This window comes from Nicotiana attenuata, unplaced genomic scaffold (assembly GCF_001879085.1).
Source record: "Nicotiana attenuata strain UT unplaced genomic scaffold, NIATTr2, whole genome shotgun sequence".
Lineage (NCBI taxonomy): Eukaryota > Viridiplantae > Streptophyta > Magnoliopsida > Solanales > Solanaceae > Nicotiana > Nicotiana attenuata.
Window position 1 is genome coordinate 154,867 of NW_017671373.1, and position 23,157 is coordinate 178,023.

Consider the following 23,157-nt stretch of genomic DNA (forward strand, 5'->3'; position numbering starts at 1 on the left):
ATCGGCAGAGTTTTGGGGTATTTTCAAGCATTGGGTTTTTCTTTAGAACCGGGTTTACATCACTCTTGGTCTTTTTCCTCTCTTTTTCTTTTCCCCTCTCTTTGTTTTTGATTTTCATCTCTTTTCTTCTCTTTTTAGCCGGTCAGCATGTAAGCCAAAAAAATAAATGCTCACGTAGCACATAGAATGCATCATGATGGTCAGTTATTTTGGGTACACCTGTCCTAGAGGACCCAACTCCTGTGTTGAGTCCCCTAAGTCAAAATGCATGTGATGCAAACAAGCGCTCCTACTAGGGATCCGGCATGGAGCTGTATTTTTCTAAGTTTAAAAAAACCTGGGGTTTTGGTCTAGACTTGGGGTACCCGAGCGGACGACTGGGGCCGAGGAGGGGGCGACGTACCGGGAGCACTGAAGTCTGCCCGGCCTTGTCGCTTGCCCAGCCTCGCTCTATTTGGTATATTTTCTAGAAAAAGCGGGCTACGCAAATGTATGCACCAATTTTTTTTTAAAAAAACTAAAGGGGTGGCGTAAGAAGACAATTATATACAATGCAACAATATCAAAGCGGTAAACAGATAGCAGTTAGCACAAAGGTTCACAAAATACAATAATATCAATAATAAATAAGCCAAGTAAAAATCCTAAAACAAGCTCGAATTCTTGAACCCTGAACAAAAAGTTCTGGGTTCTTGTCCCCAGCAGAGTCGCCAGAGCTGTCACACCTCCTTTTTTTCTTACTACACCCCCGAAAGGGTATAATAAAGGGAGTTATTTCCAACTTGAAGTAACAATCGAAACGAGATTATGTTATCAAAAATTCAGAGTCGCTACTTGGGAGATTTATGGTGTCCCAAGTCACCGGTTTAAAATCCCGAATCGAGGAAAAGGTTTGACTCTGTTTACGTCTGCGAACCAGAAATCCAGGTAAGGAATTCTGTTAACCCGGGAGAAGGTGTTAGGCACTCCCGAGTTCCGTGGTTCTAGCACGGTCGCTTTGATCATACTTGGCTTACTAAAATTGTCTAATTACTGATTTTAGAACCTATGTGTATTTACCTCTCACCGCTTTTTAATTAAGAAAATTATCTTGAAACGGGTTACGCGTACGTATACCCATTTGTTTGGCGCGTCAAAAATCATGTCACGCGAACGTGTCCACAATTAATAACGCTTTATTATTATTAAGGAAATTTGGGCCAAAGTTGCGCGAACGCATACTCCGGCTTTGTTTTTAGAAGTGTAATTGTGTTACGCGGACGTATACGCAACCACACTAGTATTTTAAACAATCCTAAAGGCTTGCTATGGATACTTATTAATTTTGCATATCTAAATTGCACTTAAACGGGCTAGGTAAAATTATTCTTAAGTCATCTATTATAATTAAACTAACCCAAGTAATGACTGGGCCCCAAATGAGGCCCAGCTTGGCAGCCCAGTCATGAGGAGCGAATTGCTCCTGAGGTCGGCCCATCATTAAACTGAGAGCAAGAGCCCAACCGTGTAACAAGGCAAAATAAAAAGACTAATTGGGCTGCCTGCTTCTTAAATAACACGGGTCCACAATGAGTTGATATTACTGGGCTTCTAGCCCGTTAATAATTGCAAGAGAACTAGTTATGTGATCAGCTTGGGCAATTAACAACTTATGCACCCAATTCCCTCAATGGTTCCTAATTTTTCAGAAAAAGAAAAGGAAAACCTTTTGAGTTTTCAAATAAAATTGCATTTGCATACTGAATTTCGAACTTAGACCAATACTGACGAGGTCATTCTAAGCGAATTTGTTATCAAAATACCAACTAGTTTTCCTTTCAAACTCGAACAAACTAGACTTCAAATACCAATTCAATAATAATTCGCATACCCTTCAAAGAAATCCTATACTATATTGTAGCATTTCAAATGGCAATAAAGGATCACAACACATTACATATCACGATTGAACCTGAAAACTACCCAAAAATTTTNTTCACACACTCCTGATCCTATTTGTTTCAAAATTCTGCACATCTGAACAGACCTCCTCAGGCTTACACAACTTTTTTTTTTTAAAATGAAAATCAACAGATCTATACCAACTATAGTAACAGTCAAATTGCTTCGTTTCCTAATACAAAATCACATAATCTAAGACAAGCTTTACAGATATGTGAGCAGACTAATTAACAGTCCAACTTACTTACAATACTCAGCAAATTTGACCAAAATCCTACTAGGAAATAATGATCTACCAAAGTAATACTACTGTACCAGTCCATGTTCAGAACAAACAATCAGAAATATGAGAGAATTAAACTAAGCTAAATAGTTGTGGAAGTGCAGAAGAACTGAGTAAACTACTGCATTAATATAAATCATGAATCAATCTTCATATCTACTCGACTTCCAAATTGTCACTTCACAATCAACATGGTTACCAAGAGTGTACCTGGGAATGAAAAATGCAGAGGAAAATATGAGGAGTCAGCAGTATCAAGTGCAGAAACCAGCTCCAGCAACGGATTGACCCAGATTTAGTAATCAAAACCACAAAAAAATCAATTCCCAAGTCAATGGAGCAGTGAACTCCAACAAAGCTCGGATCAAACAAACCTTCCAAACTCAAAAATTAACTCATTTCCACTCCCCAAATGAACCAGAGTTATTTTAAAGCAGAAAAACCTCAAAAGCTAAAAATGAGAAATCAATAGAACAGTATATTTTGAAAACTTTCAGCTGTCTCTGATTTTTTGATTTTTTTAGCTCTTTTTCCTTTCAAAAATATCCGCCTTCCTTCTGGATTTCTAGCTCTTAAAATCTTCCTAAAAAAATAAAACTATGCAGCCTTTACTTCTGGATTTTTAACTCTCCAACCTTGCCTTGAAAGGCAAGAATGCTACCTTATATAGGCTCAACTCTAGGGCAGCCCTGCAGACCATTTATTTACCCTTTACTCCCCTCTTAAGTTTTTATTTTAGCTTAGGGGTCCCTAGAATCTTGGCTTGTTGCCCAAGTTACTATACCTATTTGTTGAATTTCAGATTAAAGCCCCATCTAGAAGGTCCTAGGGAGTTCCATTTTCAGTTACTAAAAGATTCCTTATGTTGAATTACCCATATTACCCTTTTTGCTTCTAAAAATTACTAAATTCACCCCTTTTACCCTGGTCTACTAACCTTAACCCTTCTAAACTAACCATGGTTAAATCAGCACTTCTGAAAATCAATCAGCTAAAACCAAATTCAAACAAAACTATTGAATCTAAATTAACCACTGAACTCCAGATTTAAAACTAACAAAAACTGAAGAAATGCACAAAACCAAAACCAAAACAATATGAAAAGAGAAAATCAAACCCTGGCAAGTAATGGTAATCCAAGAATAGGCGGAAAGATTAATCGAACTATCAAACTAAACTAATCGAAAAAATAAAATTATAGAACTAAGATACTGCAAAGATGAACGAATTAACAGGAGACTAATTTTAAAACAAAGAATACGAATAATAAAAGAAAGAAAAGAGTACTCACTGATGTAGAACTTGGACAGCTACTGGACTTTGATTCGAGTCCCAAAATGATGCTAGGCGTTTGTTTTTTGCCAAGAACAAACGGAAGCATTATTTTGGGCCTCAAATCGACTCTTGGATTCAAGAAATTGGAGCAGAAATCGACACCTTGAATTTCTAGGGTTCTGCCTCTTAGATTCAAAATTTGAGGAGGTGGGGAAGGATTTGAAAGAAAATAATTAGGGGTTTGGGGAGAGTGAAGTGAGGGGAGTGTGGGGGGTCGTTTTGAGGAGGTTTGGAGGCGGTGCCGCCGTGGGCGGCGGAGGCGGCGCCTAGGGTTTTGGCTATTCGAAGGAATCGACTGGGATTCGAGGGAAGTAGATTGGGGGGTTGGAATGGGGAGGGTGAGAGGAACTCATAGTGTAAATTTAGTGGTATTTGGTGGCCGGCCGCCGGCGGAGGCGATTTCCGGCCGGTGGTTCACGGAGAGGGGTTCTCTAGGGTGTGGAGACGATGAGAGGGGGGTAGGGGGGGCGTTCAGACAATTAAATATTAGTGACACCCGACTTCTGAGCCGTTGGATCGTCCAACCTCGACGGCTCAGATCTGCTAACGACGAAACGGTGTCGTTTTGGCGGTAAGGGGGCTGGACCGGGTTAAGGAGTGGGTTTGGGCTGGGAGATGGTGATTTGGGGTGGGCTTAAGGGAATTTCCTTTGGGCTTGGGGATTGGAACTGGACAGCCCAACAGATTTGCTCTTTTCCTTTTTCTCTTTCTTTTTTTTCTTTTATCCTAATTCTTTTTATTTAAAATTTAAAAATACATCTAAATTAATTCCTAAAACTCAATTAACCCTAAGAAACTATCTGAACACATATAATAATCAACACAAAATAAATTTAAAAGAAGCACTACTCAAAATCAAAGTCAAAATTAAAAATGCAACTTAAACATATATTTTTGATTCTCCATTTATGAAATAATTAATTTCTAATTAATCCTAAAACTGTAACATTAAGACCCTAAATGCAGATGCCAAATATTTTTTGTATTTTTCTTGAATTAAATAAAATAAACATGCGCAGACAAATGCAAACAATTAACAGAAAATGCCACGAAAATCCACAAAATTGCAAATAATAAAAAGAAAATATTTTTGTTTTGAAATTATGGGATTAATTCATGTAGGGCAAAAATCACGTGCTCACAACGGGCAACTAGAAGGCCGCATCAACGAAAACTTAAAGCAAACGACTCACCGGTCGCCGGGGGCTTGGGCCCAAACTTCTTGTGAAAGGCCGATCATTCACGAATCCCCACCATATTGGGCAAGACCTGGCTAACCCAATCACGAATATCTGCGACTAATGGAGGGGGCTCGGCCTCGGCTGAACAAAAAAAAGTGGAATGATTAAACTACGGCAAAAACAAGCAGAGTAAGAACTTAGCAAAGATACTTACTGGCATAATTCCACGCCTCAGGAAATCCATTTGCATTTGTCACTACGTCCTCAGTCTTGACGTAGAATTAATGTAGCCAAACTCGACGATTTGCTTTATCGTCCATCTTCACTACCAGACTCTTACTTCCCCGAAGACGAAGGTGCAACATCGTCCCCCCTATGGAAATTGGGCGCGAAGAGGTGTATCAGGTAGCGAAGAGAGATTCTGCGGCCAGCCAATTCCGCGTACTTCGTCAGCATGAGAATGAGTTTGTAGATGCAAGGAGAAAGCTGGGTCGGGCAGACGCCGTAGTAGCGACCTCCGCCAGTAGGGAAAGAGGAAAAGAATAGCCTACATAGAATGGATATGCGTAGAATGCGCAATATCCTGGGCGGTGAATCTACATCACATCACGACCGGCCGGGATCAGGTCGATGTAGGCTGGAATTTTGAACTTCGTCCAGAAGTCAGCAAGGGCAGCCGCATCCATCTCAGATTCCACGGCCTCAGGGTCGTCCTCGGGCCGCTTTGAGAAGTCCGATCTAGCCTTCTCATTGCAAGGAATTATTTCCTCCACCGTAGGAATGCTTTCGTCTTCTGCAACAATGGCGGTCCCATCGTCATGGGGAGGCATGCGCACCGCCAGGGGAACAGGTTCGGTCGCTCTCCTAGAACTAGAAGATGCACTAACCATCTTTGTTTATGTATGAAGAAGATATAAGCACAGATGAATCGTGAGTAGTAGAAGCCACCAAAATCGGTGAAAACAAAGACATGAGAGTAAAAGTAACGGGAGCAGGAACTTTGAATGAAGAAGGAATGAGGAGATACAGGCCTTCAATATTAGAGAATGCAAAGAGTGAGTCTAAGGGTTTCAAATCCCTATTTATAACCATCCAAGCGTCAATACCGAGAAAAAAAGTCGTCAGTTCCTAGTGCAGGTATTGAAACAACAGAAGCACGGGAAACGACGCAACGCATCGGGAAAATGCATAATAATGACGCACTCTAAATCGACGTGAACGTAGGTTACGGCTCACAAAGTGCCACGTTGCCACCTTGTCCGAAACGTTGCTACTCGACCTGCTCGCCTAAATCTCAACCGTAACTAATAGAGTCCGATCATCGAGGTCGTCCAGGGTCGGCCTCAATAAGCCGAGGGACTAACTGCATGGGTCAAAATTTGCCTTCAAGAGATTTTAACATGAAGCAGTGTTATAAAAAGTAATATGGCTGAGGTCGACTAGCGAACAATGGGGCTCATAGCCGAGCAGTCAATAACGGGTGAGGTCACGCATCAAGAGCAATAGTAACGGCTAGTTTTGATCTCTAGGAGAATATTCTATTGAATATTCTCTGTATTTGTACCTTTAGGGCTGACTGAGGCATGGCCCATATAAATAAATAGAGAAAGATAAGGTGAGAGGCATGTAATATTCTCTGATAAGAACATTCTTTAAAAAGCAGACTTTCTCTCTAGATAGAATAAAAATATTACCTTTCAAAAGAGATTCGATTGTCTATCATTCGTCATTGTCAGGAGGAAGAATCATTCACCTCATTCAATATTGGATTAATTGTTCTCCTTATTTACTTTAATGCCATTTATTGTTATTTATTTCTTGATATTCCCTCTTCATTTATGGTCTTCAAACATTAAATGCACGTTGCATTTAATCTTCTTTCAACGCTGCTCTACATCACTCATATTAATCGATTGTAGATCCGAAGTTATTATCATTAACCGAGTTCAACCCCTCCTTATATAAGTTTAATTAGTTTAATCAAAGATCTATATTTTTTGGTCAAACATTACTATATTCTGAATATAATTTTAGTATTATGTAGGCATTTGGACATAAAAATTATAATTTTTGGAAAAAAAAGTAGTATTTTGAGTTAAATTAAAAAATGGTATTTGGAATTTGAAATTATGTTTGGACATGCATTTCAGTTGAAAAAATATTGCAATTTTGTGAGCGGAGAAACAAAAATTTTTGAAAATTTTAAAAAAATCATTTTTGAAAAATTTCCAAAAACTTGTAAAATTTCATGGACAAAAACATATTTTTGAAATAAAAAATCGAAAAAAAAAGAAAAAAATATCTATGAACAAACGGGTCCTATATATACCGAGTCTTTTTTAAAATAATCCGGTTCAAAACAGGTCCCTCAAACCCTATGACACATACCTTCATTGGCCTACCTCACTGAGGAGAGGTCGGATCGACTCGGCCATTCTGTGAGGATTATGTCAGTGCTAATCCAAGGAATTTTCAGGGCGCCTTCATGCTACTTGGGGCTTATATCAACTGAATGTTACAACTTATAATGTATGCAAATTGATAAATGGCCTATAGTTCGAAAGAGCGACTTTTACAAAGCTATCAGCAAAATGGAGTACAATGTTACTGATGTTTGACCCCAAAACGTAAATCTTAGTTCAAATAATTAATTTCCGTTAAACATAAGCTAATCTTAGTTAAGAATAATATCCTTATATCTTGATATCAATTATTAGAAAAGGTAGTTGAAAGGCGTTTATGAGGATGATAATGATATTATGTAATAAATGCCTTTTACTATCAAGAACAACAGCAGTGTATATGATATTCAATAAATGACAATATAATGACACTCGTGTAATTAAGAGGAATAATTTAATCAGCAAGAGAGGGAACAAAAGAACCTTCCACCTGATAATGATGAATCTTTTACAAAGTGTTGTTTTTACAATTGAGTCTCACGTGCCTCTATTCTCTTTTTTTTTTTTTTCTATTTGTACGAGACATATTCCTAGTAAACCCTAATAGTACATGTACAGAGAATATTCATAGAATATTTTCTTTAATACCCTATTTCGAAAACTAGTCGTTACAGCTTCATCGATAGTGCTCCGCCTCGACCATGATTGGTACCTCGACCACGACTCATGTCGACTCTTCGACTATGAGCTTTACTACTTCTTGATCCACCTCGACTAACGGCGGCTCGAGAACCTTTCCTTAGTATTATCTTATTTCAAATATTCTAGAGCGTATTTTGACCCATATAATTACCACACTATTCGTGGTCATATTCAAATTCTTTTTCTTCACAACTGTTAAAATAATAATCTTGGAAAAGAAACACTTACGATCAGTTGACTGTAATGGGTGGTCTAGCCAACTAGTTTTCAACTTAAATTTTTGCCCACTAAAATTTAAAAAAAATAGATAATTCCTGCAGATTCTTAGCCCGAGAAAATGAATCGTAAAAGGACTATGTCATCGTTACTATTTTCCGTGTTCCAATTCATGTGAACCTGTTTGACTGGGTACGGAGTTTAAAAAAAATGAAGATTTTTGAAATTTATGGTCCTAAACAAGTTAAAAAGGGGCCCAGAGTACTTGTGTGGTTATAAAAGCTTCTCATTAAGCGTATAATTTAAGTTTAAGTTTGTTTCTAAATTTAAAAAGGGATCATTCTTTTTAGAACGGGCCAAAAAAATAAAAATAAGTTCACATAAACTGGAACGGAGGGAGTATTGTTTTCTTTTTATACATATAAATATAACATGCAAAAGAAAATTGTGAAAGATCATCTGTAAAATGCGAGTAATTAATACAAAGTTCCTTGAAAAAAATTGGAGTTAAACCATTTAATATCAGGGGTCATATTATGAGAAACAGACAAATTAGAGGACCCGATAGCTAAAACTATATGCAATCTGCCTAGATTTCCACTCAAATGCGTCATCTAGGCAACCTTTGGGGTCAGCATAATAGTACACAGCCACATTTTGTTGCCCCCCTATTTAACAAGGCCTCTTTTTCAAAATTTCTTCATTTTGGTCCAACAACTATCCTAGCAAATCCTTCATACTCCAAATGGCTCAGGTACTGTATAAACGTATTCTCTATTTTCACTGTTCTCTCTGTTTTAGGGGTTTGTTTGTTAAAACTATATTTGTGTTTTTCTTGTCAATCAGATGAAAGTGGTAATGAAGGTGCTCACCATGTCTGATGAAAAGACAAAGCAGAAAGCCATAGAAGCTGCAGCTGATATTTTAGGTAATTGCAATTGGATCTGGTTTTAGTCATAAGAAAAGTTGAGAATCAGATTTGTACTATTTACTAATAAAAGATTAAGTGCAGGGGTAGATTCAATAGCAGCAGATCTGAAGGAACAGAAACTAACAGTAATAGGAGAAATGGATGCAGTAGCAGTGGTAAAGAAGTTGAAAAAGGCAGTGGGTAAAGTTGATATATTATCAGTAGGGCCAGCTAAGGAAGAGAAGAAAGAAGAGAAAAAAGAAGAGAAAAAAGAGGAAAAGAAAGAGGAAAAGAAGGAAGAAAAGAAAGAGGAAAAGAAAGAAGAGAAGAAAGAAGAGCCGCAGAAGTGACTTATCTCCATTTGGATTTGGTATAGTACAATCCAAACAATCATTCAAAGCTTTGATAGAGAAGCTTTGGTTCTTCAAATTGCAAGTATGAATCGCTTCTTTGTCTCTTTAGACTAATTAAATAAAATTTTGTCTTGTTTCTTCCCGTTATTCCTTTCAACTTTTCTATTTTCTGTTTTATATTATTTCAACTTCGTTTGGTGAGGAGAAAAATGTAGGCGTTTAAGAATGAATATAACAATAATTTTTCTCTGTTTATTGGACAAAAATGGGAAAATCAGTATGCTGGCGTCCTACTTTATTTTGTGTGTGTGTTTTTTGGACAATTGTGGCATGTAACATCCCTTTCCGTGAATTCGATATCACGTAGTTACACGACTTTTACGAAATGGACTTTGTTTTTATCATCCAATCTGATACGCGGCGCCTTCCTGAGATTCCTTGGAAGGGCGACGTACGGCTAGGCAACTGATGTCAGTCCAATTGCTGTCCGCCAACTGAGGTCCCCTCCGTACGCTAGACGAGATTGTCAGTGCCGTACGGGAAAACCAATGTCAAGAGCAATTGAGAGAACAGAAATGAGAATTCAGAATGAAAGAAAGCTTGATTGCATTAATGAAAGCTATTACAGAAAAGCAACGCGGTGTCGAGGGGGAGAGACACCAGTACAGAGAATTGCTTGCTTGCTAGAAAGTTTTGATTGCTTGATCCCCCCTAATAGTACTTAAAAAAATAAACCAAAGTTACAGGAGTAGACCTAATTAAGCTAGAGAAACATAATGGAAAGTGCATGAAATAAACTACTCTATATTTACAATGAAAATGACTTAGTTTTCTATAAGGCAGCAGCAGGCCCGTTGTCAGCAGCAGTGTCTTTGGCATCACGGTCTGCGCGCGCGGCGCTGTTGGCTTCTGCCTGCGGCAGGGCGCTCGCGAGGGATATCGGTGGGGCGACAGAGGCACCTGCGCGCTTGTCACTTGGCGCGGCCAAGACCACGGGGCCGTCCGTGGCGCTAGGCATTGGGAGGTTCGCTAGGACGCCACGGGGCGCGCCCAAGGGGTCATGGGGCATGGCTGGAAAGCCGCCCATGACATCGCTTGAACGTGACTTTTCGATAATAAGTTTGAGGCCGTTCCTACTTATTATCTGCACTTGGTTTTTAAATATTACTCTTTTCGGTCCACAATAAGTGACAAATTTAATTTTTTTATTTTGGTCCAAAATAAATGTTCATTTATATAATTAAAAAAATTCAATTTATTTTTTTAAAATTACCCTTATGTATGTATTACTAAAAAGTCATTTACTCCTCACGTTTGAGAAGAATAAGTACTACTATAACTATGGTGCAACATTTAATGAAGAGTAGTTTAGTCACACTAACTATTTTCGTTTAGAATTTATTATTTCCTTAATGGGTGTGGCCAAAGCAAATTGGTCACTTATTGTGGACGGGAGAGAGTAGTCATTATCTATGCACATCCCTTAAAATGAAGTACTTCTTATTTAGTGAATAACTTTAATACCCTGAGTACTTCTGTAAACTACCTTTCATTTCCTTTTAAATATCTCACTTAACTAATATTATACTAATTGAAATAGTAAAGGTTGAATTTGAAAAAAGATAGTATAAATTACTTCTTGTTCTTTTAAATCGTTAAAATATTTTAAAATAAATTCAATTTATTAGGACAATTAATTAATGTTTAGAATTGGAGGCAGTACCATAATTTAAGCTTTCTATGCATGGGGTTTCCAAACGTTAGCTCAGATTAACTTTCAGTCAATCCGTGTATGAATGTGTATCGAATCCACTCATTTCTTTTTTCCATTCTTGTCGGCCCTTTTGATTTTTGAATGGAAAATTTCCATCTGAATCTTTGATTGCTTCTGGAATTTAGCACCTTCTTTTGTTAATACGCGACAGAAACTGTGTGCTTGCGTAACGATGACTCATATTAATACCCTTAATTAACATGGACATGGATAAGTCACGGAAAAGTTTTATCGTGTGCCTCATAAATTAATACTAGTTGTATGAGGTAATTTTTTTTCTTACAAATTTATGAACCCTAATCTTACACTTTTGAGTTCACAAAGATCGGGTCCACAAAATTGTGAGACAAAAAAAATATCTCATACAACTAGTGTCAGTTGTATGAGACAAAATAAAAAATTTCATTAAAAGAAAAGATGCATCTTTCAATGATATATTTCTTTTAAAGCTAAATTGTATTAGTACAACTTATTTAAATATTTAAAAACTATACGAAAAGTACGATATTTTGTAATTTTTTTCGTGTCAGTATAATAAAAAATATATTCTAAAATATTGATCAATTCTAAAATATTTGACTCTTAGTAGGCGTTTGGCCATAAATTTTGGGAAAAAAAAATTCAATTTTTTTTTTCAAATATACGTTTGTTTATAGAATTAATTTAGTTTTTCGGGAGATTTGAAAATCAAAACTTCAAATCCCAAGTAGCTTCAGACCTCTTTTTGGGAATATTTGGGACTTAGCTAAAAAAAGGAAGAAAAAAAAAACTTTTTAACATATCAAAATTTGTCCCAAAATTCATGTCCAAATACATTTTTAATTTTACATTAAACTTTACCTAAATCAGTTTTTCTAAAATATTTTTTTGAAATCTATATTCAAACGGATCCTTAATAAGTGAAATGTATGGTCTAAAGTAAAATAGAACGAATATGTATTGGATTCAGTAATCAAGAGCAGCTCTGAATACATACAAATGCCAAACATGCTCGACCAATTAAAATGTTCGTCCATCCAAACTTTAATAATAGTGGACACCTAAAGTGGAAATTATGACTCAAAAACTATCAACCAACTATTTAGTTCTGCCAACTAAGTGCTCCTTTTATACGAGGGATAAATCTCCATATTAAATGTGAGATGATTTTATTTTATATTTAGTTGAAATAAATTGCGGTATAACTATTCCGGAACTAAAATAACAATATTGGAATAACTAATTCCTAAATAATTAATCTTGGAATAATTTGTTTCCCAATAAAATGACCCCTAAGTGATCATGAACCCAGAGGCGGATATAATTTTGTAATCTATGAATTCAAGTGAACTTGATAGCTTTTGTTCATATTTTGTATATGTATTACTCATTTTATCCCAATTTATGTGCGGATTTCGGATGTCGAGAGTCAAATAAGTTTTTCTTTGACCGTGATTTGTTCATATGTCTTAAGACATTTTGAATTGTTAGTTTTTGCGATTTTAAAGAACTTTTTATGTAGTTTTCAAATATATAAATTTTATTTAAGAAAATTTAAAGATTTTATATCCGAACTCACAGTCAAAATGAAAAATGTGACTCTTGAAATTCAAGCTCCGCCACATAAAGTGGACATAGGGAATAATAAATTCACAAAATATTATAAATATTTGACTATAAACTCAATGATTATTTATATTAACTTGAAAATATTAAAGGAATTCATAAATTTTAAATCTTGAACCTGTTTACTCATGAATCTAAGAAAAAGGGATTACGGACCTAAATTTTCCTTTGCAAGAATTTTAAAAATAAATAAAAAGCGAGCAACTGACCATAAAGACGCATACAGTGGATTCCACCATCCTTGATTAAGAAGAAGACAACAGTATATCAGTACCCCACCCCAATACATCCACCTAGCATGCAAACATGAAAGAAAAGAATTTAAGGTTGTAAAAGATGAGACAAAAATATGACCAACAAATAATGTTCTTTGCACTTGTATTGGGTGATACCCTTTTTGCTTGAGCCCGACCGGGTTGGGTCCGGTCCGGGGCAAGTCGGGGCCATCGAACCCGACCTGGATGCAAGGTAGAACGACGGCCACGTCAACAACCGAGGTCGAGTCATTTCGAGACCGTTGCAGAGCTCGATATGAGTCACCACCGGATGGAGAAACACACAAGGTCGGGAGCCGGACTCGTAACGGATAACCAAGCGTCGCCGGATATCTCGCCCAAACGTGATTTTCTCAACCACTTCAGGCCATTAAGGCGTAATTACAGGGATCCACGATGTAATTAATTTACCTACCTTATTTTTACCCTTAATCAGAATGTATAAAAGGGGAGAAGACCCCATAAAGAGGGGATCGGAAACCATTACACTACGGTACCATCTCTCTCAATTCTTGTACGCTATCAAGCACAATTGTTCTAAGCAATATTATATTCTGCGATTATTTACTTTAGCAGCAATTGTTGAGTCTTTATCTTTTATTTTCCTCAATCCAAACCTTTTGTATCTTTTAGTTCACGGATCCTTAAAACCCCATATAAATTCAATTGTTATCCGGATTCCAGGGTAAACAGCACTTTCTTTCAATTGTTTAAGGGTGCCGATGAGCTTTATGTGCAACTTGATTGAAAATATCCCCTAAAAATGTTCTCAAAACAAGTTATTGCAGTTCTCAATTATGTTCGTTGTCTAACAATTGCGTGCAAGTCAAAAGTTGCATGCCATTCATTATTAAAAATTAATTCCGCCCATAACACTAAAATGAAATGCATTATTATCCCTGTCTCTCTTTTATTAGGAAACGCAAAAACGCAAAAGAAATACTCCAAAGGTTCAAAGCATTTAACCCAAAGGTCAATTGCATTTCAACCCTCAATATGTTTGGCTTTAGGGCTTAACCACTCAACCGAACATAGAGCCCATTTGGATTGGCTTATTTTAAGTGCTTTTAAGCCAAAATAGCTTTTAAGTCACTTTGTAATATTTGGATAAAATAAAAAAGTGTTTTTAAGCACTTATTTTTAAGCTAAATGACAAAAATAAGCCAAAAGCTAGAATTCTTAACTTAGGCATTTGACTTAAAAGTCACTTACAGCAAGCTCATCCAAACGGGCTCATAATATACTCATTATATATACAACACAGTTCAAGGAAATTTTATAATTTTAGATGCTCGGGTGTCAAAATACTTTAATAAGCTTCTAAAATAGATTCTTCGTTGAGTTGTCTCATGTATTCTGTTGAAGTAAGGGCGGCAGTGGGCCGGGCCTCAAACGAACCAATCTCGCGGGCCGCAGTCCCGGGCCAATCTCGGTCCCTGATTAACAGTTCCAACGGTCCCAGGCTAAACGTTCTTTTTGTAGGAACCAGCCCGGGACCGGGCCCACTAACTCATGGTCCCATGGTAAACAGGCCGGGCTCGCGGGCCAAATGGGCTAAATGGGCCCAATGGCTATGCAATAAATTATTTTTTTAATTAAATACAACTTAGAGACAAAGAGATGTTAAAAAAACATCTAAGGCAATGCCTTGTAATTTTATTATAGAATTGTAACCTAATTTTTTAATTCAAATTTATAGACAAAAAATATTGTAAAAAAATATTCAAAGCAATGCTTGTAAATTTATTATAGCAATAAAAAATATGGCAACATCTTTCTTTATCTTCCTCCCCCTTATGGAATGAGCACAACAAGGTGCTAATACCACCATTGAGAAGAAAAAGGAACTAATCAAGAAGTGTCAAATATACAAGTTACATACTAATTTTTCTTCATACAAGTTACATGCTATCTCTTACAAACTTCATTAATCCTTCAAGGTTTGGAGGAAGTTCCGTTGTTGGTGGCACAAAAGTTGCTTGTTCATTTTCGCTTCCATTGTCGGACGAAGCAGTATCCTCAGCAAGTTCAGCTAGCATTTCTTTATAAGCTTCGTCTATCTCTAGTTGTGATTCAGCAAGTCCAAAATTTCTTCTTTCTGAACGGATCCAATCTTTGAAAAGTACTGATTTTTCCAAGCTATCCCTCATAGACTGTCTATGATCACCGATTTTAAGTCTTGATTAACTAAAACCGCTCTCTAATACCACTGTTGAAACTTGAATAGGTAAAAAAACTCGGGTCATCCTTGAAAGATCCGGAAAGAGTATTTCTTTGTCCTTCCACCATTGCAAGATATCAAAGGTGCCGTTGGGATTCACCTTCTCGAGCCTCTGCGACAAATAAACTTCAAACTCATTTAGTTATAATAAATCATTACTACTAGAACACCCACTCTGACCAAACACTAAGTCCTCTTACTCCCGTAGTTCTTTTAGAAGATTAAGAATCAGAAAAAGAAGGAGTTAGAACATTTGGTCTAGCCTGATTTAATGTAACTTGATAAGCATTATAAATAGTTTCAGCGTTTGTTCTAGTTGAGGCTATTGCTTCCGAAAGTTTAGGCTCCTCATCATCTGCAAGTGCTAAACCCTTATAAACAACTTCATACCAAAATTGAGGACCTCCTAATTTCATACAAGGATTTAACAAATTAGCAACACCATAAATAAGGGGAATAGGGAAAAATTAGTGTTTAAACTTTGTTCTCATAGAGTCAATAGCAAGTTGATAAATTTCTCCACCCTGTGAAAAATGAGCAAACAAATTTGCAAGTTCTGCAATATAAACCAAACAGTTAGAAATAGTAGCATAATATTGCCCCAAAATTTCTTTTGTAGCAATATAAAAGTTTTAAAAAAGTCAACATGCATTTTAACATTAGCCCAATCCCCAATCGTAAGGTAATTATCATCATCACTTACATGTGCATTAAACGTTGAGCTTATGGGAGCTTCTATATTCATATACAACAACCAAACTTCCATACATGTAATTCCATCTAGTTGGACAAGGTTTAGGAACCTTTCTTTCTCTTAGGCCACAATCATCGCACCTTTTAAATATTCTCTAAGTCTACTTATACGGTTAGAATGAAAAAGCCAGTTAAGAGCTATTTTAACCTTTTCAGTTTGAATATTTAAAATTCTCATACCATCACCCACAATTAAATGGTAAATATGAAAAATACATCTAACATGAAAAATGTTACTGAATGCAAGATTTAGCGTAGTGATAAGCAAGTCTATAGCATTTGTGTTACTAGTAGCATTATCTATTGAAACCGATATTATTTTGTCACTAATGCAAACATATATCTGCAAATATTCATAACTGTGCTATCAATAAACTGCCATGTGTGTCGTGAAGCAATTATTCTATAAGCTATGCGCATTTGCATTATCCAATCCTCATCAATCCAATGTGTAACAGTAAGGTAATCACAGTCGTTGTTACTTCTACCAATATCAGTTATAATAGCAACATGATAATTTATATGAGTAAATAAGTAGCGTAAATATTGTTCATATTCATGCTTATATGTATAAATATCGCTCTTCACGGTTGTGCAAAGAAAACTTCTATAAGAAGGATTATAAATTTTTCTAATGTAATACACAAACATAGGGTCAGAAGGAAATCTATAGGGTAAGCGCATAACAGTTACCAATTTTGCCAATTCTTCCCGATCTTTTCTTGGATCATAATATAAAATACCACCGGTAACAATGTTAATTCCCGATTGAAATTGATTTGAACCTGTACTAGGATCAATCTGACTAGGACTAGGTGCATTTTTCCCCTTGGCCAGAGCTTTCATACGAAGATATTTGGCGTTTTAGGGTGTTTAGCTATGTGTCTATCCAAAGATCACGTCCCCGACTGCATCGGTGCATATTTAAAAGCTAATTCTAAACCATAAGTTTTACTCTTAGCCGTATTTTTTTCAACTAGTTGAGTAAAAAATGGCCAAACAGGAGATGTCTCCGTCCGTTTGGTAGGTTCTCTAGAAAAAGTAGGGGCAGTAACGGGACTATCAGTTGGGTCATCATTAGGATTAGCAGTGTTATCACTAGTTGGGTCAACATCAGGAGCATGACTAGTGGGTGTATCATCGTCCGGTTGAGTTTCATCAAAATCAATTTCCTCATCATCATTTTCATTAGTAGCATTATAATTATTAGAATAGAGACATTCATTAATTCATGGTCTAAAAATTCACCAGGTGCAATATTATGGCAAAATTCAGTGTCGGTAAATCGTAATAAACTATTATCGGTATAAAAAATAGCAGGTGTAGGACGGCCACGAGGTTTGAATCGGGGAGCCAGGGGCAAGGTAGGAGGAACAGCAGTATCACTAGATTCGCCAGTCTCAGATTTTTCCTTATTCTTACTTTTATCAAAAATATTTCTTAAAGAAGATATCTTAATTAATCAAGTAATAGAAACTAAATAAAACTATAATATTAAGACTTAAGAGTTGGAACGAGTTTACCGAATTAACGAACAACTTGTTGAAAATTGATTATTGTTGAAGAGTTGAAGACTCCAATTAACCAACTTCACAATCTTTTTTACAAATTCTAACAAGCTCAATATTTTTTAAATATTTTTTGAATAAAGTAAGCAATAGTAGCAACCTCACAATATTTTCACTATTTTTTTTATAAAGTAAACAATTGTAGCAAGTATTGAAGAAAATTAGAGAGAGATTTTGATAGATTGATATTGATTTTGTAATAAAAATAAAAGAATGAGGGGGTATTTATAGTAGAAAATAGGAAAAAAGTATAATAAAAAGTTTGGGGTTAAAAATTAGTTGGGGGGGACGGGAGGGGAGGGGGAGATTAAACGGCTATTTTTTTAAGACCCAACGGCTACTTTTTTCAAAAGCCAAATGACTATTTTTTTATAAAAAAAATTTGTAGGGCCCATTTGGCCCACCAAGGGACCGGTCTGGTCCCAATCCCGGTCCCTTGACGGGCCAAATGTGTCACGACCCAAAAATCACAAGTCGTGATGGCACCTAACTCAACCCGCTAGGTAAGCCAACTAACAGAAAAATACAACTCAACTAAGATTATAAGAGAGTAGAAAATAGATAACTGAACATTTACGCATTTACCAAGACCAGATAGTACGAATGACGAGCTTCTAAGATTTGGAATTCAAAACTGATACAAATAAATACATGTTCTGTTTGAAGGTTACATAAACAAATTAGCAATAACCTAAACTACCAAGAACAAGTGGCAGTTATATCTAAACACACGAACATCTTCCGAATCAGCACCTGACGTCACCAGCAACTTCGCTCCAAAATCTGCACGGGACGTGCAGAAGTGCAGTATCAGTACAACCGACCCCATGTAGTGGTAAGTATTTTGTCTAACCTCGTCGAAATAGTGACGAGGCTTTTAGTTAAAAAGATGCTTATTTAAATAACCTGTACATTAGATTAACAGTAAAGCAGTTCACAGTATAACAGATAAAAGTATCAAATATAACCCGGCGAGTCAGACAATGAATACTGTAAAGAACGACAATAGAATATTTACGATCTTTCCTGGTACGAGATATATGTCAAAAATGTCAAAATGTCAAATCACATGGCACGGCAACACCCTTCGTGCTTTTATCTCATCCTCACCATGTATAAATGAAATTATGTAACAATTCAATTAGCACAGCAACACCCTTCGTGCGTTCAACTCATCTTTCCCAAGTGATCGTATAATAGAAACAACCATATCACAAGAACACAATAATAGGAACTTCTAAGTAGGAAATACGCAAGTAGCAACCGTGGACAAGGATACACATGTGAGTCACAGTAAAGGACTAAGCGGAAAGCACGTGAGTAACAACAACAATTGGAAAACAAGAAATACCAACTTCAATTAACTAGCATATTGGAGGCCTAAGTACAAATATAACAATTAAGAGGAAAAACAGATGTTCTTTACAAATTAACAAGTAAGGGCATAAATGGCTAGCATAGTGGAAGACTTATACTGAAGTGCAACAGAATAGATACAACATATAATATAAAAGCAGAAATAGACATGGTAATTGTAAGTTAAGCAAGTAAAGGACGTGGACAGTGCAACAACAATCGAGATAAAGGTCAAGTACAGGACAATAACAACAAGTGACACAAACTATGTAGATACAACAATAACAACTCAAGGTAAGGGCACAAATGTATACACGGGAAACAGATATCACATCATAATGCATGTCCCTCGTCCTCACCTGCACGGAAACACCCTTCGTGCCATGACCTCACAATAACATAAAAGCATAACAATATAAATGGAATGGCACGACATCACCCTTCGTGCTTTTACTCTCAAATGATATGGCACGGCATCACCCTTCGTGCTTTTACTCTGAATAGTGTGGCACGACATCACCCTTCGTGCTTTTACTCTCAATAATGTGGCACGACATCACCCTTCGTGCTTTTACTCTCAATAATGTGGCACGGCATCACCCTTCGTGCTTTTACTCTCAATAATAAGGCACGGCATCACCCTTCGTGCTTTACATTCTCCCTCACATGATAATGTATAAACATTGGCACGGCATCACCCTTCGTGCTTTACACTCTTTCTTACCAAGCATATGAGTATCAATGACAAATAAGGCGGGAAGCACAAATAACATCAAGGAGAGTGCTTAAACGGATATTTCAAACACATTCCAAATCACAACTTTCCAAGTCAACAATGGTTCAATAACCCTTAAGAACCGTATTATTCAAATACTTTCACAAATCTCATAAATGATCCACAACACAAGTATAGAGCCTAGCATCTTAAGGAATTCGGTTGTAGTAATGTAGTAATGATTTCGCATAGAGATGACCGAATTAGACACATCAATGTATTCTTACAATTTCCATCAAGTTTGATCAAGTTATAACAAACTAAGTCTTCATATCTATCATTTAATATTATGTCCTTAGTATCTAAGAGTCAAACAAGGCACTAAGCAGAATGTCACAAAATTCTACAAACACAAATATAATATAATTCACCCCCCGAGCATGATTAACCCTGGCACATACATATACGCTCTTCACCTCATATATGTATCACCCCCGCATGTAGAAAACAATGACAAATATGAGGAAAAATTTCCTCAACAAAGCTAGGCAAAATACTTACCTCAATTCGGCTAATCCAACACTCAATTTAGCCTTTCACTCTACGAATTCGCCTCCGCTCGACTCAATCTAGCCAATGACGACTTGAATACACCACACAATGCAAGAGAAAACAATTTTAATTTTATAAAGCTATGATTTTTATTCAATTTCTAAAAAGTCAACAAAAGTCAAACCCCAGGTCCAAGGGTAGGTCATGACTACCCACAGCCTCACGAGTCCAAATATGTGTTTTGTTTTCAAATTCGAATCATATTCAACTCTCAAATATCAATTTTTCATTTTTCAAAATACTGACAAAATCCCCAAATTTTTCCATAAATTTGATGTTAAATCTTGTATAAAATCATGAAATATAGTTGGAAATTGGTTAAAGATACTTACCCAATGTTTTGGTATGAAAATCCCCCGCTCAAAATCGCCTCACCTCGAAACTAGGGTTCAAAAATATGAAAAATGAAGCAAAAACTCAGAATTCTCAGCACTTAATAGGCTGCAGATGTCACATTTGCAAACAAAACTTCGCATTTCCCAATGAACAATGTTTTCGCAATTGCCAAAAATGGTAGGCAATTGTGGATGAACAGTGTTTTGCACAATTTCCATAAAGGGTTCGCAATTGCAAATGAACAGTGTCGCACCATAAACCAGCAAAACCCAAACTTCTCCGAAATGATCCGAAACCACCCCGAAACACATCTGGAACCTCCCGGACACAAACCATATATGAATTTCAATCATAAAACATGCTATGGACCTGCTCGCGCACTCAAAACACTGAAAAGAGGTCGTCTTAACCCAATATTGACCATGGTCAAACTCCCAAGTTTCTTAACTTTACTAGTCTCTCAACTAATGATCCAAAAATACACCCAAGCCCCTCGGGACTCCAAACCAAAAGTGCACACCAGTCTAAAAACATCATACGAACTAGCTTGCGCGATCAAATCGCCAAAATAACACCTAGAACTACTAATTGGACACCAAATCAAATAAAATTTTCAAGAAAGCTTTGAAATCTCTATTTTTACCAACGGACGTCCGAATCACGTCAAACCGACTCCGTTTCCCACCAAATTTTACAGATAAGTCAAAAATACTATATTGGACCTGTACCGGGCTCCGGAACCAAAATACGGACCCAGTATCAACAATGCCAAACATCCCATCAATTCTTAAAAACATTAGATTTTTCAGACTTTTAATTTTCAAAAAAAATTCATAACTCAAGCTAGGGACCTCGGAATTCGATTCCGGGCATACGCCCAGATCCCATATTTCAATACGGACCCACCGCGACCATCAAAATACGGGTCCAGGTCCATTTACTCAAAAGTTGACTGAAATCAACTAAAATTAACTTTTTAGGCAAAAGATTTTGTTTTTATCAGTTTTTTTTGCATATAAGCCTCCCGGGTCAATACCCGGACTGCGCACGCAAATAAAGGAAGGCTACAATGAGATTCTAAAGGCTTCGAAACACAGAGTATGGTTCTAAATCACCGAGCGAAGTACAGATAAAACGACTAGTCGGGTCGTTACATCCTCCACCACTTAAACTCACGTTCGTCCTCGAACGTGCTAGGAGCCGTTCCAAAGCTATCAAATCATGGTGTAACCTTACTAAACATAAACCTGGGGGTGATCCCACGTCACCCTGATCCACCTAAGCCCGCCAACATAGCATAATTAGAGATCCTTATTTCAACCTTGGTCCTTAAACCTTAGAACTCAATCTTTAACATCCAGAATTCATTGCAAGACCTGAATCCCACATCGACACACTGTATAAATCTGAACAAGCTATATCAAGTCACAACCATAACCCAAGATGTAATCATATGATATACTCCATCACTTCGACACTCACAGTAGGAACTGCTGACCACCATTAGTGCCTAAACCAAATCTAAAACAAATCCGGTGCCGATAGCAAACCCCGTATCGATTAGAACCTTGTTCAAAACCCTCATACCCTACCAATTATGAAATAAACACGCATACCCGCTTAACCACTCATCTGATCAATAAGCCAAGAAACTCACTCGCCCGACCAGGGCCATTGTCCAAATCCTCAACAAAATGTAGTGTTATTCCTCTAATCCTTCCTCATCCCAATACAATAGCGCAAATTTCAGGTCTAGGAACCTCATCTTAGCCAATACAAGCAGACACACCGATAAGCACCAACAATAATCATATGGAGCCACACGCAACCCGGTTCCGTACACTAACAAGTAATAATTCAGACATGACAGATAACAGTAAGAAAAATAAATAAGAAAACTACTAAGCAAGTTAAACAGGCAGGGAAATTTTAGCATTTTACTATGAACTAATTTCAACTGGGTGAAAGCAATATACACGAAATAGAAATAAGGAGTCACATTTCATCACTGTACCGTTGCAGCGTGCAACCCGATCCCATCTTATCGATCCACATAGGTTGCCCTTTGAGCCATAATACTCGGGCTCACTGATCACATGTGCGTCAATATCAAACACAATAGAGTGTATAAAAATATAACTATGGGGAAAATCCTTAGGAACAAACAATACTGAGAAGGACAAGCACAACCATGGTGCAATAAGCAAATCAACATCACAAAGGCCACCTCGCCCATAGTGCCATGAGGCCTAAACTGAATCACAATACGTGTGTGAAGAGTCATGTAACACTCACAACCCGTCATTGTATGAGAGAGGAATATATATATATATATATATATATATATATATATATATATATATATATATCACACAAACCATGGCGCGAATAACATCCATTCCGCCCGATGATATACTCGTGGTAACAACTGTGCAATAACAAACAAATTTGATCCGATACAAAATACAAATTCTCATTAGTTTCAAAATAATCCCCAAACCAAATTCCGATCTTCCGCGAACATGTAATAAACCCTCCAAAAGTCTATAGCAACTTTCCCATGACACCTACCGTCAATCATCCAATCCTCTACATTTCTTCTCAACTCGTAATCCAGGA

The 23,157-nt window shown here is 36.9% G+C and overlaps 1 protein-coding gene across 1 annotated transcript; it reads left to right on the forward strand.

The window, feature by feature from the left end:
* The first annotated feature begins 8,674 nt into the window (after positions 1-8,674).
* Positions 8,675-9,619, forward strand: LOC109207868 (heavy metal-associated isoprenylated plant protein 39). Its single transcript, XM_019370871.1, has 3 exons — positions 8,675-8,814; positions 8,907-8,988; positions 9,073-9,619. Exons 1-3 carry the CDS (start codon positions 8,806-8,808, stop codon positions 9,318-9,320), a joined length of 339 nt encoding a protein of 112 aa, XP_019226416.1. The 5' UTR covers positions 8,675-8,805; the 3' UTR covers positions 9,321-9,619.
* The last annotated feature ends 13,538 nt before the right edge of the window (positions 9,620-23,157 follow it).